The following is an 18,584-nucleotide window of genomic DNA, read 5'->3' as shown; positions in this document are numbered from 1 at the left end:
ATGCCACACAATAGAAGACCCATCCTTTTACATGAATTGAAGTAATAAGGCTTTGCACACAGATGCCATCATGACAATGAATTCAAAACAAACATACCTTAAGAAAAATATATTAACTTTGCAATTCTATGTATATTTAAATATTGGGGTACACCTGCTGAACATAATGGGGTTTAATATAAAACATACAAGCACGGTATTGTACTCCACATCTACACAAAGGAGAATCTATTTTACCTGGCACTTTTCACAGCACAATCCTTCAGCACATGTTGATCCACGTGTTAGTTTGCAGCTGGCAGCATCACAACAGGGATTGGTACATTCCTGTTAAGAAAATTACTTTGGTTGTATAGTCCATGATCAACTGTTGAAGAAAACTTCCACTGGACTCAGTAAGATCAATATCCTCGTCACTGGGATGTGACTAAAAGAGTTTTATGAAACATTCCCACAGAACTTTGCTTTTTAATTGAAGCATTCTTTTTAAAAAAGCACCCATTTATAATCATATAGTGAAATCAAGGTTTTATAAAAACCTAAAAAAACGTGCTTGATGGTGAGGAACCTTCTTTTTCTAATGTGATTACTGCAAAATTTTACTAAGGAAAGATTTGACAGAGAAAAGAAAACTTCATGGACACATGGCACAAATCAGTGGCATTTTCCATGTTCATCACCATGAGCGAGGCCAAACAAGACAGAAACTTTTTTGTCAATCTACAGTACTCTTATTTTCAAAAACTGCATTGTTGTTGCATTAGGTCAGTATCAAGGTAGCACTGAGGAGCAAAATACAGCAATGAGCATTATATTACTTCACTTTCAATTCCAAAAAGCTGTGATGGGGCATAAATGCAACATCTATCTATGCCTCCTTAAAGCAACTGTATCTTTTCCTGGTTTCTAAAAATGATGGGTATGTGGATCCAGAAAAAGACACAGCTGTGCTAAGGCGTTCCAGAAAAATCCTTGTAGGGTTAGCCCTAACCCTAACCCTCATGTAGCATTTTAGAACAGAATCTGGAACGTTGCATAGCCCTAGCATTGGTGTTTGTGTGTCTGTATAATTCTAGCATATCAATATTTTAAAACATAAATACAAATTACCTACTTTTGGAGTGCCACAATCACATTCTTCATTCCTATCCACAATGTTATTGCCACACATGGGTTCTGTAAAGATATCGCTCGGCTTGGGAGAATTTCTGAGACAGCTTCCTCCACCTCTCAGGATAAGTTGCTCAAAATCACTAGCACTGCAGCTGCTGAAGTTCCTGGACCCACTAGAAAGAACAATTTTTTCCAGGATATCGAGTAATATATTTCCCATTTTGTGCCTAAATTTTAATGAGGTTACAATTCTACAATTATACTAGACTTCATTGTAACATTAAATCAATGCCCCCCCCCCCCCCCGGTCAAAATAAGTCTGTCTCTGACTGAGAGATACATGATATTGTGAGCCAGAAACTGGCCAATTGTTGAAATGGGGAAGTATACAAAAACTGAACTCTAATAGACTTGTCATAATTGAAAAAAGAAAACTTCAAGTCTGCACCCCAGCCAATCTAGAAAAAGCTAACAAGTCCAATTGTTTACACCCAGATGATCCCATGATTTTCCTTAAAATGTTAGGCCAGCTTCATAACTTGCGAAATGTGTCTCAGATAGATGAGTCATAATGAAAGCCATGACTTCATTTTTTCCTCTGGCACCATTTCTTATACATGACTTGGAACCATGAATGTGTAAACTAAACTCAGCATCCATTAAGGGTGGGGTATCTCCATCCATTATTTCTCTGTACTCTCTAGGGCAGGGGTGGGTAATTGTGGCTCTTTTACAACCTGTGGATTTCAACTCTCAGAATTCCTGAGACAGCCAAGCTGTTTCAGGAATTCTGGGAGTTGAAGGCCACAGGTTGTAAAAGAGCCACAATTGCCCACCCCTGCTCTAGGGTAAAGATTCAGACTATGATTGTTTTCTGTCATTCAGAAGCTTTGTCTCAGTTCAAGATTTTTAAGTGAATTGTTCCACATGGAATTTGTTACTTAGGTCTATCCTAATTTATCCACTTCTACCCAATTCATTCTCCAGAGAAACAGCAGTTCGTTGTTTCCTCTTGAACCATTTAAGAAAAGTTTAAGGAGTCCTGAAATTGTTTTGTTTTCTTTTGATCGATGTAACTGGCTAGACTCCGTGGAATTTGACAAGTATTTTGGATGCTTAAAGTCCTTGTCAAAGTCTTTACCTTCTTCAGGAATGAAAATAGCTTATAAATATAATGATTATTAGCATGTACACATAGTCCTCAACTTATAACCATTTGTTTGGTGACCGTTCAAAGTTACAATGGCACTAAAAAAAGTGACTTATGACCATTTTTCACAGTTACGACCATTGCAGCATCCTCATAGTCACGTGATCAAAATTCAGATACTTGGCAACTGACTCATATTTATGACGGTTGCAGTATTCCTGGAGTCATGTGATTATCTTTTCTAACCTTCCAACAAGGAAAGTCAAAAGGAAAACCAGATTCACTTGACAACTGAGTTACTAACTTAACAACTGTGGTGATTTACTTAACAACTGTGGCAAGCAAGGTTGTAAAATGAGGGAAAAGTCACTTAACAACTGTCTCGCTTAGCAACAGAAATTCTGGGTTCAATAGTGGTCATAAGTTGAGGACTACCTATAATGCTAATCAACCCGACAAATATCTGGGTTTCTGTGAACCCTTTGGGCAGCACCCCTTTTGCACGTCTTTGTTAGATTAATATTCCAACTTTACTCCAAGAGCTTAAAGCATGGGTGTCAAACTCGCAGCGTCACATAATTCTCCTGATGTTTTTCCCCTTCACAGAGCTGGGATGAGCGTGGCCTGCACATGATGCATCCGGCCTGCAGCCGCCAGTTTGACACCCCTGGCTTAAAATGTCATATGTATCATTCCCTTCTCCAATTTTATCCCACAACAACTGCTTTGTGAAGACACTGGACTGACAGAAACCAGATCAAATTACTAAGGAAGTTTTATGAATGTGCTTTGACTTGACCCCAAGTCTCTTCAGTTACAGTCCAAGACCTTAACCTTGTACCACATCAGATCTAGGATAGGTAATTATCTGTGTTTTTTAATTTTCCTTTTTATTTAAAAGATAATAATTTCTGTATTCTACTCCAAACATTGTTCAGTCCTATTATATCTCTATTTTAAGTTTTCTCCATCCCTTGTATTTTTCCTGTGTCCTCTAGTCAACATCTGACTTTGTTTCCTTGCCTCTTCCCTTCTCTACTAATGTAGCTAAATCTCGATCACCTGGGTTTAACTAACCAACTTTTACATTAAATGAAAGCTGTATATAAATAGATTCCAAAAATAAATCATATAATTTTAGCCTTCATCGGTTTCTGTTCATTAAATTTAGCATAACTGAAAACGTAAACATCCTGTCTTTAATGTGACTCTAGACTTAAAAATAGTTTCAAGAACAAAGATTTCATGTTCTCATCAGGTATATGTGCCTACTTTTAAATGCACAAGTATCTGCGATTGAGAACATATGGTAGTATTAAAATATTACTGAAAATAGCCTACTAATACAGAAAATAGCTTGTTTAAAACTGAAACACTGTTCAGAGTATAATTCGGTAGTCTTTGATTTTCAAAGAAAATTGAATGCTCGTTATTATAATAGTTTGCAATAACCAATATTTTATTTTCTGTTTCTTCCTGCCATCACTGAGCTAAATGCTCTAACACTGTATCTCCATTGGATTGCAATGCTTGATTCTAAACTCTCTAATTGATCAAACACCAACAAAGATTTGGCATATTAAACTTAATATACAGTATAATTAAAAAAAACAAACATATATATAAAAATAATGTTAAGCAAATGTTCTTACTTATCTGAACTGTGCATTATATAGGTATTTGGACATCTATCATCATCATGATTCATACCGAGATTATGTCCCAACTCATGTGCAACCACTGTAGCATGACTTATGGGAGAGTCATGATCGAACTGGCAGAAATATTAGCATTGTTAGCACAGGAATGGGGTGGGAGATGATTCTTTTTTTTTAAACAAGAAAAACAGCAACAGTGGAGAATAGAAAACAACAGCTGAGCTAGACAAATCAAAGTCTATTTCATTGGTCATTTTATTTCCCACTTTGAACTCCAAATTCTGATGGGAAGAAGTCCACAATTAGGAGATGACCACATGTTACCGTGTTTCCCTGAAAATAAGATCCTATCTTTTTTTGAATCCCGAAATAAGTGCTTGGCCTTATTTTCAGGGATGTCTTATTATTTTGGGGCGCGTGGAGCAAGAGAGGGCTCCTCTTGCTGTCTTACCTGATTTCCAGCTCTGTCTCCCTAACCCTAACCAGAGGAAATGGTGGGGACTGGCTTCACATGCATTTAAATATTTTCGGGGAAGGCTTATTTTCAGGGGGAGGGGTTATTTTAGCGCATGTGCTCAAAATTCCAATTTGACTTATTATCAGGGATGTCTTATTTTAGGAGAAACAAGGTAGTTGCAGAATTCCATTCCAGCTCAGTTTTGGCACAGCATACTATCACTAAGACTTTCTTTTAAGAACATCTCAACAGGTGGCAATTATGACAGTTCATGGTAATGAATTGCATAGTTATGAAAATTTTGAAAAACTTTCTTTTCCTACTCTTAATTAGACCACCCATTTTTTTTAAAAAAAAATCTGTTTTAATTTTCTACCTATCATATACAATTTTATAAAACTCAGTCATATTGCCTCTTATCAGCTTTTTGTTTATCATAAAAAGCCTTATTATTTTAAGCTTTTGCTGTAGGATAACTGCCTTCGCTCTCATTTGGGTTACTTTTTTATGTTCCCGGTTGCTAGTATTATACTTTGTAGGTGTTCAGCATGACTTTGTCAATGGGTTAGTGGTCAACACCAGTATAGGCTTCTGTCAAGTGCTTCTGCTTTCCACAGAAATCTAAACTCAACGTTGAATGTTCAAAATCCTGACACAATGTAATGTAACAGATGAAAATGTTCTCTATGCAAAAGATTCTATGTTTACAACTGAAACGGGATATTATACTTACCGTAGTAATAGACCCTGAGTGATCTACACTACAGACTGTGCCAACAAAAGCCATTCCAACTGTTGAACCAAATGGCCTTCTCCTTCTGAAATTCAGGGACAAATTAAAGGGGGAGATGGGTTGAGATGCCTCTCCAGACTGAATAATGTACACATTTCCTTTATTTATAAATATTTTGGTACACACACACACACAGAGAGAGAGAGAGGGGGGCGGGGAGTGTCTCCCTTACTACAGCACCTTTTCAGATGCTGTAATATTTTAACATTCTGAAAAAAAGTTATTGAATTGGATTTGACCCTCAGCCCATTATTGAATTGACATTGGACCCTCGGCCCATTATTTGATTTTAAGACAGATATAATGTCTTTGGCAGACTGAATATCTTGTCTTTTATGTTAATAGCAGACAGATATAATTATCCATATTGTATCTTTCCCCATGTTAGATTAATCCTATGATAATTAATGATAATAATAATAATCCTATGATAATAGTTAATGATAATTTAATTAATCTATTGCATAATATGCTATAATAGTGTAAAATATACTATGCTCAAAAATTTAAAAATAAACTTGAAACATATTTTGGGTTATTTTCTAACGGCAAAGAAAATATATATTTTCTTAGGCAATTAGCAGCAAAAATTATTTTTAAATTCTTGCCAATCCCCACAAACAATCCCTGCAAACATAAAACAAGCATATCCACAAAAATCTTTCCCTAAATGATACTGGGATAAATATTTCTAAAATTACTAGAATATTACAACTGTAGAATTTTCACTTTGTTCTCAACATTCCAATATATCTGTATCAGGGGTGGGTTCTACTTACCTTTACTACCGGTTCGCAACAGGGCCAAGCGCATGCACTCGTTTCACTCACACGCACTTCTGCGCATGCGCAGAAGCTTCCTGATAATATCGGGGTCAGTGGGCGGAGCCCCCTGCCAGTTTTACTACCGGTTCTATAGAACCGGTCCGAACCGGGGGCAACCCACCACTGTTCTGTATGTATAATATAAAGAAAAATCCTTACATGATGAGATGACCAATATCATTTCTTGATCTCGTAATAAGATTTGTTTTCCTCCAAGTCACAAATCTGCCCAACACGTCTCCAGCTGAATCACCACCCACCTCTATCTGGTTTCCATTTGTCCATATTTCCAATCCAATTAGGACAACTTGTATGTTTAAGGGATGGAACATCTGTAAATATACAATTTATTGCTATTATATAGATTTCAGTAAATTTAGATAATTTCTTCTAAATTGTCCCATCTCTGATTCCATCTCTGATACCCTCTAAGCTGGTGGGAAATATGCCATGCAAAAAAGTATATCTGGTTAGCCAATGAATGTGAACCAGCACACTAACTATGTTTACATATTGGACTCATAGTCCATTTTACCTATGAGTTAAAAAGCAAACCATAATTGACATAATGCACTACCAAAAGGCATAGTTTACAAGTTTCAAGGTTGAGATTTGAAAACCTGGTTACTTAAGGATATTGTCTTTGTTTGAACAGATTCCACAGCATGCAGAAATATGCACCCACCGAGGCTTTGTGGTAGGTAATTCCTGCTAACGTGTACAAATCCTTCTTCAAAATTATCACTCATAATATGAATTATGCTGCATATGTGTTGAACAGCTATATTCATTTCAAGGAAAAGCAAAAGAATTAATGTAATAAACAAACATTTTAATCCAAAAGTTCCTGTCTCCCAAAATTTACTAGTTATGCTCTCACAAACTATTTGTGATAACAAAGGGGTAAGGTTCATAGCAGGAGGAATCTTTGTACAACCATGAAAGGCGAGCTAGAAAAATCTTCCTACAACAGACTAATTTGTATAAGAATTGCATGACTTCAAGAAAAAGGATTGCCTAAGAAAGCAAAGCCTGATCTCTGGAATGGGATACTAATACTTATAGGAAAGGTTTATCCATCATTATCCAATTATGCAGGAAAGGAAGGTGACATTTTATAAACTGTTGAGGTGAACTTCTCCCGATAAACTGCTACTCTCCATATATATTTAAAAAAAATTATAAACACTGTTTCCCTAATTGTCCAAATAATTGTTTTACATGCTGTGTTTTTCCTAATACTGGGGGAAATGGCAGTCACACAGACCAGAAAAGATTTAGGTTGTAAATCCCAATCAGTTCAGGAAATATAAGATCACTTACTCTTAAACTTGTTTCTCTGTGTAAATAAGATTAAAAAATGATAATAAAATAAATACCTAGAACTTAGCCTGATTTTATTTATTTATAAAAAAGTTTGTGCTACCTATTGAAACAACTCTTAACACTTAATTACATATAATTGACATGCAATTTTACATAAAAAGAAATATTATAAAAATGCTACAAGCAATATTAAATATAAATATTAAAATTCTAAGGACAGCAGTAGGTTTTAAGTTTTGTACTGAAGAATAACAAGAAAGGCCCTGGCACAATTCATATATATATGTAGATTCTTTTAATAGATCACAATCTCATTCTTACAAATACATTTGCTTTTGTCTAGTATATATATTTAATGAAGTTAACAGCAACAAAGCCTATCTATAAATGGAATTATGTTACATAAATAGTATCTAATTTTTGCAGCATCAGAATGTAAAAGTAACTTCTGTACCTTGAGTTTGGTTTTTTTAAAACCTATGTTGTGATCAGCTTCAATTATGGAAATTACATTATTGTCCTATTTTTAATTTTCTCTTAAAAAGTGACATAACAAATGAATAACAAATATGCTGACTTACCCCATCTACATAATTAATCAATTCAACTGTTTCTTTCTGTACAGCTTCAATAGTTCTTTTGAATAAATACTAAAATAATTAAAGAAAGAAGACATTCTAATCAGGAAAGGCAATTAGGAAATTTTTCAAATCCCATAGCAACGTTGATCCACCAAAAAAATCTAAAATCTAAAATTAGGTAATACTGTACTTTCATATGGACCAACCAATTTAACACAACTTAAGTATCATTAAATTAAGGCCATTAGTCATCTATTTATCTCTTGCTTAGGGCGAAACTCAACTTTTTGTCCTGGCAGAAATAAAAACTTATTACTGTGTTCATATCAGCAATGGACTGACAGAGAAATTCTGGATATAATACCAGGAAGTATTATAGAGAAATTACCCTGTTGTTATCAACAACCATATAGAGTTCGACATATCGTTTCTCTGGCAGCACAGTTCTTCTTTTCTGTAAAATTGAAAAGACACCAATCACATAGCTGTTTTATTTGGAATTAGTTCAAAATTATAGTTCAAAAGTTAAGTAAAAAGTTAACATAAGGCATTTGAAGCCAATTCATGATGTGAATTGTTTCAGACAACTATTGTTGTCTGAAAATAACCAATCTCATTTAGATCAGTCAAACAATTATTTTCAAAATCAAATCAAATCAAATCAAACTTCCTTGTTTGCTTCTAGTATTTCAATTCAAACTGGATTTGGGATCAAACTGTGAGGCAGCAGTACATTTTCCCCTTTTTTTCAGAGAATTATCTGAATTTGACTTCAGGTGTAGTAACTCAAGATACAGAATTTTAAATTATTATTTTATCTTTGTTTCCCACCTCCTTTCCAAGCATTATTTAATTTCAGAAAGAAATAACATGAGGAAAAATGTCCTTGGTGTGAAGTAAATAAATTGTTTAAAGCAAAAGAGCTGTGGCTAAAATCTAGAACACATAGATTAAAGCATGCAATATTTGAAAAAGAAGATAAAAATATGTTTACCCTTCGAAGTGTATCCTTACTGAAAGGATAATGAGATATATTAGTGTATTTCAAAATACGTTCATGATACTGGTCATCATTTTGTACACCACAGGAAAAAGGTTCATGAGATTTATCTAATATATAAAAAAAGTGTTCAAATTTATTTGATCCCTTAACTGGCTCCATGCCATATTGCTTGTCACCAATATAGAGGATTCCCCTAAAAAGGACAAGAAAAGTTATTTAATCAAAGGCCAGCTATATAAACAAAAATAACTCTAAATAAGTATACAACGTAGCAATATCACAGTACAAATCTATTAGTTTCTCAATAAGGAAATAAAATGATAAAAGCAGAAACTTTTGCGCATGTGGAGAAGCATTTTCATGACGTCAGGGTCAGAGGGCGGGGCCTCCCGCCAGTTTTACTACCGGTTCTATAGAACCGGTGTGAACCAGGGGCAACTCACCACTGATCAGGGTTGTGCCTGACCTCAAGGGGCTGGGCTGGGTGTGGCCAGGGTGGGCGTGGCCAGCTCGATATCACTCATGTCAGGGGCACCTGTGGTGGTCCGAGTGCTCTGCCAGTGAAAACTGGTTCCTGAACTCCATTTCTGGCTGCAACTGCCTTCTGCAACCCTCTGCCAGTGAAAACGGAGCTCGTGAGGGCCACACGTGTCCCTCCCAAGCTCTGTTTTTGCTGGCAGAGGCACCGCAGGCCTGTCCTTTGCTGTTTCCCAGGCAGCTCCATGGGCCACGTCTAGGCACCCCATGGGCCGGATCCAGCCCACAGACCTTGAGTTTGACACCCCTGCACAATCATAACAATTCCTTATTCTCCAAACAGTCCATGATAGCAAAATGAAGATGTTTTGTATCTACTATGATTGTGGAATGGGACAATCCTCAGCTTTTCCAACCCTTTTAATCTATGATTAAATGAAAGAATAAAAAGAATAGAGGAGAGTGGGATCTTAGTTATCTAGTTATCTCATTTTGCATTCCAGTGTTAAAGAATGAGACAGACAAAACATTCAGTTTTGGGTACTACTAGAGGAATTAAAATAAGTTCCCCTTATTTGAGTGAAAGCTCAGAAGCAAAGATTGGATGAAACAAGATATAAAACAACAGAGTAGGTTCAGCTATACCACAGCTGAGTCAGAAATGTCTCAGCAAAACTCTTCAAAACAACTTATATTTGTGGGAATCTCGACTGCAGAGTTGACTTCAAATTAGCACAGAATATGAAAGCGCCCCAGGCCTCACTTTCCTCTGTTGCATTGAAAACTACTTGTCTGCACATACTGACAAAAAGAAAAGAAGGATTATACCTAAGGCCATCACAGGTACTGAGAGCAAGCAGAGAATCTGGAACGCCTTCAACATTTCCACGGTAGTAACAGTGGGCCTGAAATCAGATAGTTAACAGCAGTTTTCATAAGGCAAACAGCAGATCCAATTTATTATCTGATGGAAATAAGGATGCCATACAGGTAGCCCTCAACCTATGAACACCATTGGGACTGTAATTTCTGTTATTAAACAAGATGATTGTTAAGTAAGCCGTGTCTGATTCTACAGTCTTTGTTTTTCCATCGTTGTTAAATAAATCAATGCAGTTGTTAAATGAATTGTGCAGTTGTTAAGCAAATCTGCTTCCCCCATTCACTTTGCTTGCTGGGAAGGTCACAAATGGAGGTCATGTGATCCCAGGACACCAAAACCATCGTAAATACATGCTGGTTGCCAAGTGCCAAATTTTAATCATGCTGCCATAGTTATAAGAGCAAGGACTACTTATAAACTACTTTTTTCCCGTGTCACTGTAATAGTTGCTAAATGAACAGTTGTAAGCCAAGGACTATCTGTATTCACTCAGTTCCTAAGGCGTGTGTTATACAATTCTGTGGACTATAATGCAGGTAATGTTTATCTTGCTATCTTAAAATAATCTGTAACATGACCAAAGTCAACAGACCTACAACAGTAATAGAACAATAGAGTTGTTTTCATTTCCTGCTTCTCTTCTTGCCAAGCATCACTTGAAAAGAGAGATTCCATGCAGGTACTTACACCCAGCGAAAGGAAAGTTGTAAAAGGAAAGATGATAAATCTCTACAACATGCTTACCATGGAGGTTTCTCATTTATCAACTCTCATTTGGCACCGAGGGCAATGAGTTGATCTGGGGCTCAAAAGAAGTGAATTGTACAGTATTTTTTAGATTCATGATATCTATCCCTCCCATGCCCAATAGGAAGAATATTCTGGGGATGCTATTTTCTGTGGGAGTCCTAGAACATCAGTCAGAAATATTTGCAACTCAAATTCACAGGCAAGTTCAGACTGAGTAATAAAGTTTCTTATAAAATTGGTTATTAGTTGTATGATAAAAATGCTGCTAGTAAAAGAATATAGTTCCCTAAGATATATTGTTTAACTTCCCAGACTATTAATCATCATGGCAAAGGAGGAAATACAGTGTATTCCAAGAACCAAATACGACAAAATAGCCTTGGCACAGAAAAGTGGTTTTCTGCAATGAAATGATACTATCTTTTTCTCGTGTTTCACACATGCTAGAATACAATTTACACCATATCCAGCTAGTAGGACCATTGGAAAAGGTTTTGTACAACTCAGAGCCTTATTTATTCTTTTTTTTTTTTTACCTTTCCTTCAGGAACTCAAAAAGGTGTATTTGTCACTGTTCATGCCCCTCATTTATGAAAATAGATGGATCAGCAGTTAGCTCCCAGCGACCAGTAAGATCCTACAGAGTTGGTCTGCTCCGGGTCCTGTCAGCTAAACAATGCCAGCTGGCGGGCTCGCAGGGGAGGGCCTTCTCTGTGGCTGCCCCAGCTCTCTGGAACCAGTTACCTCCTGAGATCCGGACTACCCCCACCCTATTGGCCTTCCGGAAAGCAGTGAAGACCTGGCTTTTCCAGCAGGCCTGGGGCCGTTGATCTCACTGTTGCAAACTTGCGAGATCCAGCCATGAATGATGTGCATGGGCTTTTAATATTTTTAAAATGTTTTCATAATATTTTTAATAATTTTCTATGTTCATTGTCGCATTACTTTTGTTGTAAGCCGCCCAGAGTCCCTTGGGAGTTGGGCGGCATAGAAATGTGATAAATTAAATTAAATTAAATTAAATTAAATTAAATTAAATTAAATTAAATTAAATTAAATTAAATTAAATTAAATTAAATTAAATTAAATTAAATTAAATTAAATTAAATTAAATTAAATTAAATTAAATTAAATTAAATTAAATTAAATTAAATTAAATTAAATTAAATTAAATATGCTGAGCTTGTCAGCTGGAAAGCTGACAGCCTGGGTTCAGGACCCAAGCGCTGCGGGACAGGATGTGTTCTTGTTACTTGCTCTAGTTTCTGCCAATTTAGCAGTTTAAAAGCATGTAAATGCAAGTAGATAAATAGGTATCACTTCAGTGGGAAGGTAACAACATTCTGTGTGTCTCGGTGTACAGTACATTTGTGCTGGTCACATGACCACAGAAGTGTCTTTGGACAACACTGGCTCCCTCGGATAAGAAATGGAAATGAGCACTGCCCCTTAGAGTTGGACACAACCAGACAGGGGAAACCTTCACCTTTACCTTTAATAATAAAAACTAGAATAAAAAGTTGGCTTCTTCACAGATACAACATACCTGAGTTTCCACAGGAGTACTCTCCAGCTTGCCCTCTTGGTTATAAGTATATATTGTGAACTTTTCCCCAAGAAGGTTTCTGCAACAAATTTCAATTCAATAGTACTTTAAGATGCAGGCTATTCATCAATGAATTATAACACTACAACACTTTAATACACTGGTCAAAGTTCATAATAAAATTTACCCACATACCAATATTTTACTGAAATATAAGCTGGATTTGATTTTTTTAAAAAAATATTAAGTAAACATTCAAGCATTTTTAAATATGGAAATCTAATCATTTTAAGCAATGGTAGTGCCATATCCTATTAATCCGTCATGTAATATAATGTTACAATGTAATATTAAGCAATGAATTAATACAATAATGATTCATAATCATTAATAGTTAATTATTAATAATTATTATTCTAGTAATACAGGAAAGGAAGCATCCCATGTAGTTTAGCAAAGTTCTCAGTGGTCAGAATGTAATTCTACACTGTGATATCCTTCCATCATCTTAAGACTTTCCCTAGTTAATAGGAGGAACACCTTCATTCCCTAAATAAGACACCAGGAGTTCTCACTTTTATTGTGCAATTACCCTGTTCATCATTTAAAAGCCTGCCAATATTATCCTGCATTTATTACATTTTGATCTTTTTTCTATGACTATTTTCATAATTTATGTTTCGAGAGAAAATCAAGGTGGAAAAGAAGAAATAACTATGCAGTGCCTTTGAGCTTAGTGCTAGATTAGCCCTGCAATATATTTGTGCCAAAATTAATTCTACAATAGTTATTGTGTAATAAACTTAAAATGCCAAGTATTTTGAGTGAGCAGCATTCCAGTAGGTATTGCCAAGATATTATATATCCTGAGTTACTCTCACAAGCTATTCCTGTGGCATGCTTGTTCAAGTCAGCCACTAATCATGTCAGATTTCCTTACTGAAAGGAAACTAACCCAATTCAGTTAACCCCTTTTGCTGTTTTAAGTCACATTTAATCATCCCATTGATCCAGTTATGCATCTCATGTAAATAGAGCAATGAAGATGTTCCAATAGATATATATGATTTAAGGTAAGATTTTATGATTTAGATACAGATTTCTTGGTCTTTTGCTTTTCACACATATTACTTACGGGGTACTGATTGTTGTATAACTCTACTGTATTACAGTTACCAGATCCTAACTGACAATGTATTTATCAAGACACTATTAGCAAGTAATGTTTTAACTTGTCCCTCCTATTTTTTGTTTCTTATGCTTTGTCCTTAAATGTTCTGAAATGACAAGGAAGACTTGTATCATTTTCACTGTATGACCTAATGCTCCATTGAACTAAATCCAGTTCAGCTAGACTGGATACCATAAGTCCCATCTGTTTCTCATCTGCAAAAGCCATCTGCATTTTACAAAACTTTTCATTCTGATAACATATGCTCATTAAACATAGGATCCACACCCAAAATATTTTCTTTCCTCAGGCACCTACAATAAAGTTATTTCAGCCCACAATCTAGCATAACTTCTCAGTTCTTGTGAGATAAAGAATATTCTGGGGGTTTTTTTACTCAATATCTCATTCCTAATAGAATATTCTATCTGATCTCTATGCTAGCAAATGAATTCTTTAAAGGGTTTCTTCTATTGTATTTTACTTTTCAAACTGCTTATTTTAGTGAAATTCTCATATCCCTCAAAAAAAAAGTTAAAATAAAATGGAAAAAAGATTCAGAACTGCATCTAACATACTTATTTTTCTTTAATTTCAGAATGTGTGTTCCATTTCCAGTTTGGATCAAGTAAGATAGCTGATCATCTAAGTGTTCCTGAAATATAATCAGAAAAATATATATACGTAAAGAGCATTTGACATGTACTTCACCAATTCTTTGAAATGGTGCTGTTGCTTACCAAAAAAAACCTTATGCTGGTACAGTTATGCTTACTTTTTAACCATAAAATAAATCAAACAGCGCAGTCCGGCTTGACATTTAACATACTGTATGTTTTACTGTATCTTCTCCAACTTAGTTGCATCTAGAAACAAAATGTGTGTGTGTGTGTGTGTACACACACATACATATACATACTGTATGTATGTATACATGTATGTATGTATTTTGGAATTTAAAAGAGCCATGGTGGCGCAATCAGAATGCAGCACTACAGGCTACTTCTGCTGACTGCCGGCAGTTTGATTCTCATCGGCTCAAGGCTGACTCAGAGTTCCATCCTTCCGAGGTCAGTAAAAAGGACCTAGATTGTAAACAGCTTAGAAAGGCTGTAAAGCACTGTGAAGTGGTGTATAAGTCTAAGTGCTATTGCTATTGCTATTTATGTATGGTATAAACATACATGGCCTTACAACATGTATTAACATTTCACCTAGATTAAAAACATCATAAAATATTAATTTTTTTAAAAAAATATACAGTATTTGGATACCAAAGTCTAGGCCATCTAACCATTGAAGCGCAGCATCGTTTATCTGGGGGAAAAAAGATACTAGACGGATATATGCCCTCTGATAACAGCTGGTCACAATGTGATCTACAGTTTGCTGTGAGACCCCACAGTCACACTGAAGGGAGGATGCTATGTCCCATTTATACAGTGAATCCCGGCAGATGCCAGATGAGGTGCAAATCCTATTCAAGTTACATATACATAGACAGTTAGAAAGCCCCAATATAAATCTGCAATGCACATACAGACACATTACGCCAAGGTTGCAAATCTACATAGTGTAAATTATATTCTGACAATGTAGCTAAATTCACTGGATTTCTTGATGGACTAACATGGAGAATAGAATATGCTGCCACCTTTCCCCAGCATGTTTTGCAATAGCAATAGTGCTTTACAGCCCTTTCCTAAACGGTTTACAGGGTCAGCATATTGTCCTCCTTTTACTGACCTCAGAAGGCTGAGTCAACCTTGAGCCGGTCAGGATCGAACTCCTGGCAGTTGAATGCAGAGTTAGCCTAATACTGAATGCAAATATTGCATTCTAACCACTGTGCCACTACGGTTCTTGATTTGATTGCAACAATGATGTTACTGTTGCAGTCAACGTACTCCATGGACTCTTGGCTTGTTCAGATTCCTCCCATTTCGTCTTGGGTACAAGGCTAGTTCTCTTTGACATCAGAGAGGTCCTAAGGATCTGCTAGATCCAATGTTTTCCAACTCCTAATCTCAAGGAGATTAATTTATATACATTCTAGACCTGCTATGAAGACATTTGTTCCGGAAAGATGGATGGTTGGATGGTTGGATGGATGGATGGAAGAAGGGAGGGAGGGAAGGGTTCTTTTATTTTAATGGCAGTGTTATACTATCCAGACTTTATATATGTTGGAATATCCAGCACTGGAGTCCTCTAAACTGAATGATAGGACTGCTGTATCTGGCTAAAATGTTGATTTTAGTTGATGATTGATTAAAATGTTGATTAAAAAAAATGATAAAATATGTGACAAAACATTTTCTTATTAATACTAATAGTGGCTCTGCAGTACCCTAAATTGTCTGGCAATAGCAACTAAATCAATATAGTGCTATTTCCTGATTTTGTTTAATTAGGACATAGATTGACCAACAATGCATGTCTTGTCTACTTATATACATTGTTAAATACTGTAGCATATTATCTGAGGAGCATCACAGGAATGAAAATAACAAATAGAAACAAACCTCATTAAAATGTGTCCAGCGCTTCTCCCTGTCTGTTAATCTTCTAGGAATTATAATCTCATATGTGGAATGCCTAGAGATCTGTTGAGTATGTCCACCTACAAATATTTTTTTTAGTTAGTATAGGGAGATTTTTCAATAACTTCTTGGTTTTATTAAGTACAATTGTAAAGAATACAGAATTTAAATTTACAACATATTTATAATAACTAAGAGAATCCACAAATCAGAAACAAGGTAGTGACACTTTCTCAGACTAACAAATTTTATTAAAAACGGCATATCAGATTTGGAAAGTGGCTAAATTGATGTAGGACTGAAATTGGAAAGAGGCAGTCGATTCCCCAGAAATATCAATGATTTCCTTGCAGTATGGGGGAGGCAATTCTTGCTTAAACAACAGAAGCATCTAGCTCTGGGCCTAGAAAGTCAACTCCATCTTCTCCACTTCCATTTATTTTACCTCTATACTTTGTTCATAAGCATGAAAAGTTCAAAGAAACCAATTCAGCAAAACCAGGGACAGTTTCTTGGACAGCTGAGAATTGCGAACAACTTGACAAGGAGAGGAAAAAAAATAGGTTTAAAGTGAGCAAATGAATAATCCAGTTAAAGAAAACCTGTGCATAATACAATCTCTCTCTCTTTTCAAACACCGAGGACGCTATTTCATTTTGACAAATAGCCTTTTCACAAGGGCACCATGCTCAACTTTTTCTGTCATGCTCAGCATCATTACTCGTGACAGCAATGGGTATTTTAAAGAGGCAGAGAGCTCTCCCTCCCTTAACCCCTTATTAAACCTTTTCCCTCCACCTCGGTCTATATGGCCGTGTCGATTCTAAAAGTGCATCGGGAAACGAGAAATGTGCTTCACAGCTGCCCTTCAACAAACAATGATAACTGCCAATCAACTCTTTCACTGAAAACGCCTTTGCTGGGAAGCGGACTCACTGACAGCATTTCCTTCCATATAAGGAACCTCCAGGTCATTTCCCAAGAACTCGGGCTTGACCGTTTTTTTAGCTGCCACTCTCCGCTGCTCTTTTCTTTTAAAGCCGTCCGAAAGCCAACCAAGACCATTACTTGCCCAGGGCTACGACTTGTTTTCCCACGGCGCTGAGTCCCAAGGCGAGGAAGTTCAGGTAACAGGCTGCTAACATGATCTGCTCTGCCAGCTTCGAAGACCGAGGCGGGGAACGGCCCTGGAGGAGTTCATCCGACGACTGCTGGTAAACAACGGCGCTTGAAACCTTAGGCGCCCAGCGGGAGGAGTTCACAAACCCCTCCCCACCGACGGGGGAGCGCCGGTCCTGGGATTGATCAACTCGTTCCGCCGCATTTGGAGCATTGACCACGTGCGCGGTCGGAGATTGATAGACCCGAGTAGCAGCGAGCGAAGCCGGGGAAATTATCCCCCCTCTCCACCCGTCCCCGAAGCCGTTTTTAGGAAGCAAAGAGAGGTGGGGGTGGCGGGGGAGTTTTCGCAAAAAAGGAAGTTAAAGACAAGTGTTTTTTGGGGTTTATTTTAGACGATTTCAAGCCCGGGTTGCTTCTGAGGTGGGATAGTGAGTCTACAGATTCTCAGTCATCAAGGTCATGATTGGATGAGAAGCGAAAGGTCTTCAAAGGAAAACAAAAACCGAAGAAGTCCAGTTGCCTCCTGAAAAAGCACCTTTGGGATGTACTGAGGGTGATGATGGCCAGCCAACAAACCGTGATGGCGTCTTATATATATATATATATATATATATATATATATATATATATATATATATATATATATATATATATATATATATATATATATATAAAAATCTCATTTACATTCTAATAAAGAGAGCGCGTCCCCCTCGTGCGTTTAGATTCCAAGAGGTTGAAAACTTCGAGGTGGGGGGGGGAGGGCTTTCCTTATAAGGAAAAAGACCAAATTCCAGACCCAGAAGCAAGTGAAAGTAAGTAGCTTAATCATACTGTGGTAAGAATCAGCGTTTCAACATTTCAGCCATTTCAGTATCTTCCATTTCAGGGAAGTCCACACAGCTTAAAGTTACTGAGGTTTCTCCAATCCACAAAGGATTGCATTAAAATGTCCAGCTCTGCTATTGTTCATCCAGGGAGGGAAACCTGAAAGTTTCCTACACTTTTAAAGGTACCATTTATATTTTCTTCTCTGATGCTTTACTATTAATAGATGGCTTTGCTAAAAGTAATATATGCAAAAGCAAAACAAACACTTCCTCCAACAGTGGTGAATAATGGTCAATGTGCACTTCATGAGTAATCTATTTATCACCTGCAATGTATTTTGCTGTTTCTGAATTAGC

The 18,584-nt window shown here is 36.5% G+C and overlaps 1 protein-coding gene across 1 annotated transcript in view; it reads right to left on the bottom strand.

Annotated features, from left to right (window-relative positions):
- Positions 1–17,457, bottom strand: part of ADAM9 (ADAM metallopeptidase domain 9) — a 32,764-nt gene extending 15,307 nt beyond the window's left edge. The window contains exons 1-13 of the mRNA XM_070945452.1: positions 17,348–17,457; positions 16,258–16,355; positions 14,311–14,387; positions 12,562–12,640; positions 10,211–10,287; positions 8,897–9,098; positions 8,291–8,356; positions 7,903–7,971; positions 6,155–6,327; positions 5,112–5,196; positions 3,916–4,037; positions 1,115–1,286; positions 238–327 (exon numbers count right to left, since the gene is read on the bottom strand). Coding sequence (XP_070801553.1) covers positions 238–327; positions 1,115–1,286; positions 3,916–4,037; positions 5,112–5,196; positions 6,155–6,327; positions 7,903–7,971; positions 8,291–8,356; positions 8,897–9,098; positions 10,211–10,287; positions 12,562–12,640; positions 14,311–14,387; positions 16,258–16,355; positions 17,348–17,420 — 1,383 coding nt within the window. The 5' untranslated portion in view covers positions 17,421–17,457. The remainder of the gene's footprint in view (positions 1–237; positions 328–1,114; positions 1,287–3,915; positions 4,038–5,111; positions 5,197–6,154; positions 6,328–7,902; positions 7,972–8,290; positions 8,357–8,896; positions 9,099–10,210; positions 10,288–12,561; positions 12,641–14,310; positions 14,388–16,257; positions 16,356–17,347) is intronic.
- Between the last annotated feature and the right edge of the window lie 1,127 nt (positions 17,458–18,584).

Source organism: Pituophis catenifer, unplaced genomic scaffold (genome assembly GCF_029215685.1).
Source record: "Pituophis catenifer annectens isolate HBS135680 unplaced genomic scaffold, rPitCat1.0.hap2 SCAF_6, whole genome shotgun sequence".
NCBI lineage: Eukaryota > Metazoa > Chordata > Lepidosauria > Squamata > Colubridae > Pituophis > Pituophis catenifer.
Note: the sequence above shows the minus strand (reverse complement) of the source record. Positions and strands in the feature narration are given on the sequence as shown.